Below are 12,392 nucleotides of genomic sequence, written 5' to 3' on the forward strand. Positions count from 1 at the left end.
TCGACATCCCCACTCCCATCCCCATTGCTGTTCCCCATTCCCGATCCGTGCTCCCCATCGCCATTCCCTATCCCTCCCCATCCTCATCCCAATCCCGCTCTCATCCCCATCGCCATTCCCTATCCCTCCCCATCCTCATCCCAATCCCGCTCTCATCCCCATCGCCATTCTCTGTCCCCTCCCCATCCTCATCCCAATCCCATTCCCATCCCTGTCGCTGTTCCCCATTCCCCATCCCACCCCTGTCCCTATCCCCGCTCCCCATTGCCATTCCCCATCCTCTTCCCCACCCCCATCCCTTCTCCAGCCCCCGTGCAGTGCTGACACTCCCGGGGGACACAAAGGGGGTTGTGGGGTCCCGTGTCCCCGCACTGGGGCTGCCCCCACCCGCCCTGGCTAGGGGTGGCTGTTTTGTTCCATAACCCCCTCATTGGGCACTGGGGAGTCCCCCAGTCCTGCCGCTCCCCAGCCCTGGGCCAGGCCGGGCGGCAGGAATGCCGAAACACCAGCCCGGTGCGCCTCACCCCAGATGTGCCGCAGGAGGGGTGCTGCCCGCACAGCCCCACGGCAAGGGGACAGCCAAGGTCACCCACGGAGACAGCACAGCAGTGGGGACCTGACCCCCTGCTCCCAACTTCACCCCCAGCACCCACCTGGGACCCCCATCCCACCCGCACACTGGTACGTCCCCAAAGTGCCAGCGTGCCCTAAGTGGGTTCGGCGCCATCTCTGCCACCCCGCAATGAGGTGGAGCCGGATGATGTTTTTCCAGATTTTTATTATAAAAACTCTTTTTTTTTTTTTTTTTTTAAATTTTTTTTTTTTTTCATTCTCACGTCTCTGCTCATCAAAATCTCATTCACCGACGGCCCTGGCCCTGCCCGGTGCCACCCCCTGCCCGCCCCGGCCCCTGGAGCAGACCGACCGGAGACCAATATTTACAGATGCTTCCAGGGATCGGGGCGGGCAGGGGGTGGGGGACAACCTGCCCCTGCACCCACCGGCTGGGGACCGGGGCCAGCGTCACATGAGGCTGATTTGGGGGTCCCACCTGCTCTTCCCTCCTCCTCGGCCACCCCGTGTCCCCCAGCTGGGCACTGCCACCCCACAGCTCAGGGAGGGGGGAGGCAGGGGCACAGCTGGGGGGGCACACAGGGGACCCACGGCACAGTATTTACAGGGGGTCCCCCCCAGGCACGCACACACGCACGCACACACACACGCACACACACAAAAAGGACTTGGCACCCACACGACGGACACAGCCGAGCCGGGACACACCGGCTGGCGGGGAGGTGGGCAAAGGCTACGGGTGAAGAGGAGCCGGCCAGTTCCCTGCCCGGCCGGAGCTGGGCACCCACCTGCCCCATTTGGCACACACAGCGGTGGCGAAGCGGGCAGGCACGGAGAGGGGGGGGCGCGGGGGCTACCTTCATCTTAGCCGGAGAGTTCGTAGAGGATCGGGAGAGGCAGGGATGCCGGGGAGAGGTGCCACGCCGTGCCGCATACCCAGCATCAGCTCCGTGCCGGAGGCTGGGCTGGAACGGCAGCACTGCAGCCGTGCCCGCTCTGCAGCCGGCGGGTAAGACCAACACCAGGCATCCTCCCAATGCCTGGCCCGGGGACGACGGAAAGGAGCGGGGGCACGCGGGAACCCAACCCAATAAATTAGAGGCGGGGTGGGAAGGCTGGGGAGAGGAGGGCGCGCGGGGCGCGTCGGCACAGGGTCAGAGCCCGTTGGCGGAGCGCTGGATGAACGGCACTTTGCTGAGCTCCACCACGGGCGAGCGGGGCTTGTTCTGCATGCGCGGCACCCGCTGCAGCAGCTGCTGGGCCTGGCGCTGGGCGTCCCGCAGCTCCTTCCGCCACTGCACCAGCTCAGGGTCGCTCTGTGCAGGGCAGGGCACTGGTCAGGCCGGGGCTCCCCGGGGTGCCAGGGCAGGGTGCAGGGTGGCCAGGGGCTCCCCGGGGCACCAGGGCTCTGGCGTTGCCCCAAACTTTCAGTATTCATGCCCCAGGATAGCTAAATGTGCAGGGCTAGTGGCCAGCAGCTGGCAGGAGGTGGTTAGTGCCCAGCTTGGGATGGCTAGTGATGGCCTGGAGGTGGCTAGCACTCAGCTGAGGGGATGGCTAGCAGCTAGCAGGAGGTGGCTAGAGCCCAGCGGGAGCAACTGGGTGAGATGGCCAGTGAGGGGCAGGAGGTGGCTAGTGCCTGGCAAGGGTGGCAGGTGACCCCAGGGGATAGTGGCCAGCCCCAGTGGGTGACCCAGGGCACACTCACATCACACTGCAGCACGAACTGCTTGCCGCCGCGGATGCGGAGCAGGATGCACTTGCGCTCCTTCACCTGCGTCTCCTCCACCGAGTCGATCTCCTCCATGGTGAGCAGGGACTGCTGGGGGGACAGGCTCAGCCCGGCCCTCGCCCCCACACCTCCCTGCCCGCCCCCCCAAACTCCCCCTATGCGCCCCCACACCCATCACAGTGCCACATCTGCTTGTGCACATCCCTCACCCCCCTGTGCCCGGTGCTCCCTGATGTCTGCCGGTGCCGAGCCCTGCCCAATGAGCACCGTGCCCGTTGAGCACCATGCTCGCCCTGCACAGCCCCGTGTCCCCCCTCTTCTCCTCACCCGCCTTACCGGCGACTCACCCTCCCCACGCCACTCCAGGCGGTTGGGGAAGAGGTAGAAGTAGCGGCGTTGCCACTGCGTCAGGAAGGGGTTGCCCAGCTTGGCCATGTACCCGTGCATGATGCAGTCCTTGCCCATGGCGTACTCTGTGCCCGTCGCGCCGGGGAGAGGCAGGGTCAGCCCAGGGGGCCGGGCAGAGCCGGGGGGCTGTCAATGGGGGGGACACCCGGCCCCACTCACCCTCCTCGTGGCCCAGCTGCTTGTTCTTGGCTTTCTTGCGAGCCTCCAGCTTATCAGTGTCGGCGTTGACTGCTTCGAAGACTGTCTCTGTCACCTCCTGCTGCCACCGCTCCGAGATGGTGAGTGGGAAGTTGCGGTACAGCTCCTGGTCGCTCTCCAGCAGCTGGCGGGCAAGGAGGCAGGCGGGCATCGCCGCGTCAGGGGCTGCTTGCCACCTCAGCCCCCCGTCACGCTCAGCCCCTCCACCCCGGTACCTTGATGCCCTTCGTGTCCTCCTCATCGAAGGAGCCGATGTCGAAGGCGTCGGCTGCATTCACCTCACCGCGGGGTGGGATGAGGGGTGGCGGGTACTGCAGGCAGGAAAGGGGTTTTAGAGGGATGGCCGCCCATTATCCTCCATACCCCTTCCTGTTCCCTCACCTTCTGCAGGAAAACCATCTGCCAGTCCAGGCCCTTGAAGAAGGGCTCCTCCTTCACCTCCTGCGCCCTGGGGAGTGAAGGGGGGGTGGGGTGAGCGCTGCAGGGTCTCGGCAGCTGCAGCAGCACACCATCCTTTGCTGCCTGCCTTCTGCCCCAGCCCCAGTGCCCGCTGGGACTCACCCGCGCCCCATGCAGCCCAGCCGCCGGTTGACGTCTCGCTGCAGCAGCCCCTCCAGCAGCGAGCGCAGCTCGGGGGAGAAGGAGTCTGGCAGCTCGACGGCCTGCGGGAGAGGGCACGGTTGATCCCACCGTGAGCACACAAGCACCAAGGCATGTGTGTGCACGGGGACGGGGATGCGCGCAGATACGCACACGTGTGCACAGACACATACACAGACCTGCACGTGCACAGGATATGCACTCACACGGGGAGTGAGAAGACACCCACGTGCAGACACCCACTTGCACACACACACACGCACATAGAGATGGGCATGAATATGCAATCCAGGCACTGCTCCTCTTCAAGGACCGGCTTTCCCTGACCCCCCCGCACCCCGTGTGTCCCCCAGGCCTCTGCCAGCACATGGCAGGAGGGAGGGGTGGGCACAGCAGCACAGTGGGTGCTGGCGCCCCGTCCACACCTGCCTCAGCCCTCCCTGACCCACAGTGCAAAGACCAGGGCGCCCCAACTCACCATTGTGAGGGTCATACGGTCGATCTCGTGCTTGTCCTTTGTCTTGTGCTGCCGAAAGGGGCTGTGCCTACGGCCGCGAGGGGAGAGAGGAACTCAGCGGTGCCCACCCGCACCCCTCCTGCGCCCACAGCCATGTCTGCACGCTCACCCCCGGAGCAGCTTGAAGAGCATGCAGCCCAGCGAGAACCAGTCGGCGCTGCTGTCGTACGCCACTCCTTTCTGCAGCACCTCCGGAGCCATGTACCCGTGGGTCCCCCTGTGGGGGCAGAGAGAGGGTCAGGGGCTGTGCCAGGCAGGCGGGCACAGGGCGGGCAGGGGCGCAGGCACACTCACACACTGGCGTGGGGCTTCTTTTTGGAGAAGTCGCAGGCCAGGCCCAGGTCTGAGATGCGGACGTGCCCAAACTCGTCCAGGAGAATGTTTGCCGGCTGCCAAGACACCGTGCCAGCCCTGAGCTCAAGCGTTGCCCATGGGCACAGGCTGGGCAGTGAGGCTGGGGGTGGCCACATGGGTCAGGCTTGGGTACTCCGTGGGATTTGGGGGCATCTGTGGGACCGGGAAGTGCCGGTGGAGTCTGTGAGTGCCCTCAGAGGTCTCGGGATGCCTGCGCAGTCCCAAGGGTGCCCAAGGAGTATGGGGTGAGTTCCTGCAGGGTCAGTGGTGCCCATGGGACCTGGGGGGGCCCTCTGGGCTGGGGGAGAGCCCATGGGGTGTGATGGCTCCTGCAGTGTCTGTGGGTACCTGCAACACCTGTGGGTGCCCACAGGGCCCAGGGATGCCAATGGGGACTACAGACATCTGCGGGGTCTGAGGGTGCCCGTGGGGGTGTGGGTGCTCGAGGTGTCTGCAGGATGCCTGTGGAGTCGGTCACCTTGAGGTCGCGGTACACCACGAAGCGGCTGTGCATGTGCTCCAGGCCCAGGATGATCTCAGCTGCGTAGAACCTCATCTCCGCCTCTGAGAAGACGCCGTGCTGGGACAGGTGATAATGCAGGTCTCCCCCTGTGGTGACAGGGGCCAGATGTCACCCTGGCATTGCCCTCTGCGCCCTGGGGATGGCGCTGGCAGGGGTTTCGAGCCCGTGGCTCAGGCCAGCCATGGCACTGGGGCTGGGGATCAGTCCCTTGGGACCAGCGTCTCTCACCATTCATGAGGTCGAGGATGAAGCTGAGCTTGTCGGGTGTGTGGAAGGCGTACGACATGCACACGATGAATGGGCAGTCCTGGCAGGAGAGACGAGGTCACGCGGTGCTGGAGGTGCCCCGGGAACACCCTCCCTCACTGTCCCTCTCCCGTGCCACAGCCTGTAACCGGGCTGTCAGCCCTGCCCGGCGCCTGCCTCTTCTCACCCCGGTGCTGACGAGGGACAGCATGATGCGCTCGTTGAGGGCCAGGGTCTCTCCCTGCTTCATCTTGATGCGTTTCTTGTCCAAGCACTTCATGGCATACCTGGGGGCAAAGAGTCACTGCTGCTGCCCATGGCCTTGGTGCCACAGCCCGCCTCTGCCCACGGCCACAGCACAACGGCGCTCCAGTGCCACCACCATGTCGCCGCGGTCCTGACCTGCCCACAGTCCCACCAACCGCAGCCACACCATCGCGTCCCTGCACTGCCAGCACCCACGGCCACATCACCGCATCCAGCTACCACCCACGGCCATGACGTCCCTGTATCCCCCAGAGACCCGTAGCCATGGCAATCCTTCCGCAACCCCCTAACATCTGTCGTCACGGCAACACCACTGCAGCTGCCCTTGGGACCACCACCAGAGCCCCAGCGCCCCCAGATCGCAGGCAGATCTCTCCATCCCCCCGCGACAGAGCATCCCCTATTACATTTTGCCCGTATCTGCTTTCCGGCAGCCGTAGACCTCCCCGAAACCACCACGGCCGATGATTCGGTGAACACTGAAGTCGTTCATGGTGAGCTGGAGGAAGTGAGAAGAAGGTGGGGGTGAGCCTGGACATTTGGGTCCCGCAGCACCTGCCCTGCACCAAGAGCTGCATGTGTCCGGGGTGGGGGGGGAAGTCCCACACCCTGCCTCAGTTTCCCTGGGTGAGGAACATGGGGAATGCTCCGCATGTCCTCGTGGGCGTGGGCAGGCAGCGGAGAGCCACCTGCGAGTGAGTGAGAGCCCTGGGGGGTGTGCGAGGGTGCCCCTGCAGGGCGCTCGTCCGAGGGTACCCGCCCCAGCCTTAGTGAGCCCTGTAGTAGCAGCCTTGTCACTGTCCCCACGTTTCCCTCCCTGGAAATACCCGGGATGCCCCAAGGTGCAGGGTTCCCTGCTCACATGGATGTTCAGCTCCACGTTCTTCCACTGGCAGAACCGCGTGAACTTGTCACTGCAACAAAGCACAGAGAGGGCAAGAGTGGAGCCCCTGGAGAGACCTCCCCCCCCAAGACCCATCTCAGGTCTGGAGACAGGCAGCACCCCCCAGGACCCCCGTCTGGGAACAGAGAGACCCCGGGCCAGACCTAGGGATGAGAAGAACCCCCCGAGTCCTTGGTCTGGGGAAAGACACCCTTGGGGCTCCTATCTAAGAAGGGACCCCTGGTCCCTCTCTGGGCCAGGAGACCCTGGTCCCCAGTAGGATGGGACACCCCGATTCGCATGGGACTGTCCCCCATCTCACCTCTCGATGAATTTCTGGAAGATGCCCCCACGCAGGTTCTGGCAGATCTCCTCAATGTAGGGCTGGGGGGACACAGGGCTCAGCGCTGGGTCCCCAAGGCCACCCAGGTCACCCGTACCCCTCAGGTCCCATCATTGTGAGAGGGCTCCACCCCTGGGATTTCACATATCCCCACACTGCCACCCTGACACTTCCAGGCCCCTGGGGATAGTTCTGCCACCCAGGGTCACCTGTGTCTTTGGGGACCCCAACATCACCATCCCTGTGGACTACACTGACACCTCAGGTCACCTCTACATACCACCCTTTGATGGACTCCCCTGTTACCTCCAGCCCCTAGCCTACCACCCAATGGGGACCCCCAGCAATCCCCCTCGTTCCCAACCTGCTGGGGAGCCCCTCACCATCCCTTGGGGTTCCCATACCTTCTGGGACCCCCCACCACCTCCAGGGGCCCCTGTCACCACCAGCCTCCAGCACCCTTTCACCAGCCTCCCCCACTAAGGATTAACCCTCCGAGTACCAGAGGTGGCAGGGACCCCCTCTCTGTCCCGGGTGATGCCCACCTGGAAGAGGTCTGGGGGCACCTGCTTCTTGCTGAGACGACTCTGGACATGCTCCGTGGCACTCTTGGAGAAGGGCTGTGAGGCAAGACGGGACTGTGTCACCCTGGGCAGAAGGGACGAGGGCAGAGGGGCAAGGCCTGCACAGCACAGCACTCACGTGGGAGCAGGCCAGCAGCTCCTTCATGATGTAATGGTCAAAGATGTGGCGGCTCCGGGCCGTTCGCTCCTCCTCGGAGTCCAGCTTCTCGTATTTCTTGATCTGGCAAGGGCACAGCTCCTGTGGCATAGAGGCACGCAGCCCCCGGGCCTGGGCCAACACAGGGCACAGCCCTCACCCCACACAGGGCTGGGTGGCTGCCGGGACCTGGTACACCAGGAACCACGTCCCCAGCCCCTCTTGGTACCACGTCCCATGGGCACCCAATGGTTATCACGTCCCCTGGGTACCCAGAGCATCACCTCTGGGCCCCCTTGGGTACTCTGCATGCTCTTGGTACTGTGTCTGTGGACACTGTAGGTACAAAATCCCACCCTCAACCCTCCTCGTGACCACCAGGGTCCATCCAGATGGGTCCCCCTGTCTCACCTCCTCATAAAACTCCATCAGGGGTTTGGCCTCCTCTGCCTGGTTAAAGGCGAAGTCCCGGAAGAGCAGGTACCCTGGTGGGGACAGAGCCATGGCATGAGAAGTGCCTGTCCCAGAGCAGCAACACATGCCCTGTAGCCCAGGCCAAGGGGCACAGGGATGTCCCCTGGGCCTGCCTGTCCCCACAGCCACTCCCATGCCAGGCTTGGGGAAGGGGAAGTGCCAAGCTGGAAGCTGGCCAGGGTTTGGCAGGGCGATGCGGTGAGACAAGGACACCAGCTGTCACAGGGAGGAGCAGTGCAGCACTATAGGGCGCTATGGGGCAGGGGAGCAGTGGGGTAGGGAGGAGGTTGGTACAGTAGGGGAGCAATGGGGCAGGGGCACAGGCGGGCACCGTGGAGCAGGCTGCTGTGGGGCGGATGTGCCCGGAAACCGCCAGAGCCGGCGGGAGGAAGTGAGAGGCGCTTCCTGCCCTGGACGGTTAGCACCGACGCTGGGGGAAGTGACGGGGTGGGGGACGCAGGGTGGGGGATGTGGCACAGGGGGTTGTGTCACGCAGCCCCCAGGCACCTCTGCCCAGCCCAGCCCCACAGCTCCCAGGGCATGCCAGGGGCAGAGGGGAATGGCCACGGCCACTACCACTGTCATGGCTGCCACCAATCCAGCCCCCCAGCGCTGGCCCAGGCACACGATGAGCGTCCCTGCGTTTGTGGGTGCTCATCCATGTGCCCTCCCTTGCGCCCCCATGTCTCCTGCAGCCTCCATGTCCCCAGCTCACCGATCTTCTGTGTGAAGATCTTGTCGAACGTCACCTCTCCCCGGTCCTCCAGGTACTTCTGCATGACGCTGCGGATGCTGGGGAGACACCGGAGGGGCTCAGCACCCCAGCCTGCCCCATGCCCCCTGGCAGACCTCTGCTCCCGGCACCCCCAGTGCCCCCCGTGCCCACCCTGTGCCTGCCATGCCCCTCCTCTCCTGCATCCCCAAGCCCCATTGGTGTGCATGTCCTCCCATCTTGTGTGTCCCCCTCTCAAGTGTGACAAGTTGCTGGGCCCCGATAAGGGTCAGGCACGGGGTGCCCCATGCCCTGGGGTCCAAGGGAGGCTGGGAAGGAGGCTACCCCCAAAAAAACCTCCCTGGTTGCATGGCGTGCCATGCTGCTGTGCGCCACGCTGTGCTCTGTGCTGTGTGTCATGCTGTGTGTGTGTATGCGCGCCGGGTGTGCAAGGGGAAGTTGTGGAGCGGGTTGTGTGGGCAGGAGGGGGTATGCGCATGAGAGAGACACAGGCGCGGGGGCGGCGTGCGCAGCGGGGAGCACCACAATGCTGCGTGTGCTGTGTGTGTGCACACAGGGAAAGCAGGGTGTGCCAGCTGAGCCCCTGTGTGCGAGTGCTGATGTACACCGCGTGTGCACGTGCAACCAGACAGAACGGTTTGGGTTGGAAGGGACCTTAAAGATCATCTAGTTCCACCCCTCTGCCACGGGCAGGGACACCTCCCACCAGACCAGGTTGCTCCAAGCCCTGTCCAACCTGGCCTTGAACACCTCCAGGGATGGGGCAGCCACAGCTTCTCTGGGCAACCTGCGCCGGGAGCTCACCGCCCTCACAGGAAAGAATTTCTTCCTAATATCTCATCTAAATCTCCCCTCTTCCAGTTTAAAACCAATCCCCGTTGTCCTATGGCTCCCCTCCCTGATCCAGAGTCCCTCCCCAGCTCTCCTGGAGCCCCTTTAGGCACTGGAAGGGGCTATAGGGGGTTGTGTGTGTGCGGACACACGTGTGTGTGCACGCAGCCCCCCCCAGCACTCTGCACGTGTACACATACACACACACACGTGTGTACATACACACACACACACACGGCCTCAGGCGGCTGCGGGTGCCCCGGGCCGGTGCGTGGCCGCACGCCGGGGACAGGCTGTGCCCGTGTACCGGGGAGGGCGTGTGTCCGTGTGTCCGTGTCCGTGCCCGCTTGTGTACACACGTGTGTGTGTGTGTGCGCGCGCACACGCCTGCGCCCGCCTGCGCCCTGCCCGGTGCAGCGGTGGCCCGGCCCGGCGGCGGGAGCCGGGGTCGGTACCGGGGCCGGTCGGGGGGAGGGAGCCGCGGCGGCGGGGCCTCACCTGGGCTCGGGCAGGAGGATCCTCTTGCTGGCGCGGGCGGCGGGCGCGGCGCGGCTCTTCTCCATGGCCATCAGGTAGCTCACGTCCGCCAGCACCGCCTCCAGGTCCGCCATCTTGAGCCCAGCCGCGCCGCCGGGTCCCGCCGGCCCCACCGCCGCCGGCCCGGACCCGACCCGCACGGACCCGGAACCGGAACCGGAACCGGGAACCGGAACCGGAACCGGAGGAGGGGTGGTAAGGGAGAAGGGGGCGGACCCGGAATGCAGCCGGGACGGACCGGCCGGCGGCGGCGCGGCCTCAGCGGCGGGGGGCCATGGCGGGCGGGGCGGCCTGAGGGAGCGCGTGCCCCGTGCGCGTGCCCGGGCGTGACAGGCGGCGCTGCCGCCACGGGCCGGAGCGGGGGCGTGGCCGGAGCGGCGGGGGGGCGTGGTCAGATCGGGGGCGGGGCCTGTGGGCGCCCTTCCCACCGCCCCGCCCACCCGGGCGTGGCCGTGAGACCGGCGGGCGCGTGTGGGTCACCGGGGGGGGGGGTGTGTGTGTGTGACACCGTGTGTGTGTGACACCATGGGGGTGTGTGTGAAACCACGTGTGACACCGTGTGTGTGTGTGACACTGGGGGTGTGACACCAGGGGTGTGACACTGGGGGTATGTGACACTATGCATGTGTGTGTGTGACAGCAGGTGTGACACTGTGGTTGTGTGACAGTGTTTATGTGACACCATGTGTTAGTCCATGGGTGTGTGACACTGTGTGTGACATTGTGAGCGTGACACCACGGGTGTGCGACACTATGTGTGGCACTCCAAGCATCACACTGCGTGCGTGAGACACCGGGTGTGACACCGTGGATGTCAGCGCGTGTGACAGCAGATGTGACCATGTGTGTGTGACAGGACACACGGGTGATGCTCCGGCGGACATGGCTGAGCCTTCGCCCCCCCCCCCCTCCGGGTCCCCCGTGGGGGAGAACGTACACCCACGGGAGAGCGAGCTCTGCGCCACGCTGGCCGCGTCACCCTCAGTGTCACCTCGGTGGCCCTGTGGCTCCTGGAGGAGCTGGAGAAGATGGGGACATGGGGGACAGGGACACACAGAGGAGGTCCCCGAGGCCTCCATGTCCCCGTCCCCTCCCCCTCCCTCACAGACAGGTGACGGCCAGAGCTCAGGCGCAGGATTGGGAGATTTTCCTTAAATTTGGGTTTTTTTTTTTGTTTTATTAAAAAAAAATCCACCCCTGAAAAACAAAATATTTCCCTTCAGAGGGTGTTATGTGTCCCCGTGTCTGCCCCCCCCCCAACATCTCTCCCCTCCCTGCGGTAATGAGCAAAGATCCTCTCTACAACCGGTATCGGAGAACGCTTAGAAAAAGGGAAAAAAAAACCCAAAAACAAACAAACAAAAAGATAAAATTATAAATCCTCCCTCTGCCCCCCCCCCCCCCCCCAACCCAAACCATCACGACGGAGAGAGCGTAAGACTTGGATTGCTTTTACCCTTAATGCTTACATTTAATTTTAAAGCACAAACATCAGAGATGGACTCTAAATCGCCAACAAAAAAATATATATTTACAATATTTCTCCAGAAGGGGGGAGGGGGGGCGGGGGGGAGGGCAGGGGAAAAAAAAGGGGGGGGGGGGGATTAAAACAAAACAAAAACACAACCAAACCCTTAAACAATAGTGACTTTTCTCGCAGGAGTTGCCTTTAGGGAGCAGTCTGGGTCACTTTTAAATCACTAAGTGATTTTTATTATATATAATTCTCTGTTTTTTGTTTGTTTGGTTTTTTTTTTTTTTTCCGTTCTTCCTTGTGGATTTTCCCCCACTGCCCGCCGATGGGGGGGTGACGAGGGTGGCACGTCGGAGCCTCCGTGACCGGGAAGGGGACATGACACACACGCACGGGCGCTTCCCCCCCTCCCCTCCACCCCGGGCTAAGTTCTACCCCTCTTTTCTTTCAAAAACTCAACACCCTCCCCCCCCAAAATAACAACAATAACAAAAAAAAAAATCAATCCAAAAGGAAAAAGAAAAAAAAAAAAAAAAAAGCTTTCCATTCTTCCGACAGCTTTTCACCGGGATGAAGCTCTAGCCCGGCTCTCTGCTTCGCCCCCACCCCGGGCTCTTTTTGTCCCCAAAGCCCTTGTCGCCCCCCCCCCCATCCCCATAGCCACTGTCCCCTCATGTGTGTCCCCCCGCTCGGAGGATGGGCAGAAGGGTGGGCGACCATCTCTCCTCCCTTATTGCTTCTGAAGCAGCGGCCGCGGGGGGGGGCGGGGGGATGACACACACGGGCCCCCCTCCGCAGGGACCCCCCCCCCGTGTCCCTCGGTCGTCCTCTGCGGGGCTTGGGGATGGGTGGCACTGGAGGGGGGGGGGGGCGGTTTGTGCTATCCGTAGGCGCTGCCGGGGATGGGGGGGGGGGTGAGGCCGAGGAAGGGGGGGGTCCTGACACGGGGGGGGGGGGGGCAGGGGAGAGATGGGGAGCA

At 63.8% G+C, this 12,392-nt stretch overlaps 1 protein-coding gene across 1 annotated transcript; it reads right to left on the minus strand.

Moving 5' to 3' along the window:
* Positions 1–724: 724 nt before the first annotated feature.
* LOC309673756 (beta-adrenergic receptor kinase 1-like) lies at positions 725–10,164 on the minus strand. Its single transcript, XM_082485616.1, has 21 exons — positions 9,901–10,164; positions 8,554–8,630; positions 7,776–7,849; positions 7,347–7,448; positions 7,190–7,264; positions 6,624–6,685; positions 6,281–6,332; positions 5,826–5,917; positions 5,339–5,438; positions 5,134–5,212; positions 4,861–4,991; positions 4,323–4,417; positions 4,138–4,245; positions 3,990–4,056; positions 3,473–3,573; positions 3,293–3,359; positions 3,127–3,222; positions 2,873–3,035; positions 2,642–2,778; positions 2,282–2,395; positions 725–1,889 (listed from the first exon to the last, which is right to left on the minus strand). The coding sequence occupies exons 1-21, from the start codon at positions 10,011–10,013 to the stop codon at positions 1,728–1,730; spliced, it is 2,067 nt and encodes a 688-aa protein (XP_082341742.1). The 5' UTR covers positions 10,014–10,164; the 3' UTR covers positions 725–1,727.
* Between the last annotated feature and the right edge of the window lie 2,228 nt (positions 10,165–12,392).

The sequence above is a fragment of the Vanellus vanellus genome, assembly GCF_965231255.1.
Source record: "Vanellus vanellus genome assembly, chromosome: 6".
NCBI classification, from domain to species: Eukaryota; Metazoa; Chordata; class Aves; order Charadriiformes; family Charadriidae; genus Vanellus; species Vanellus vanellus.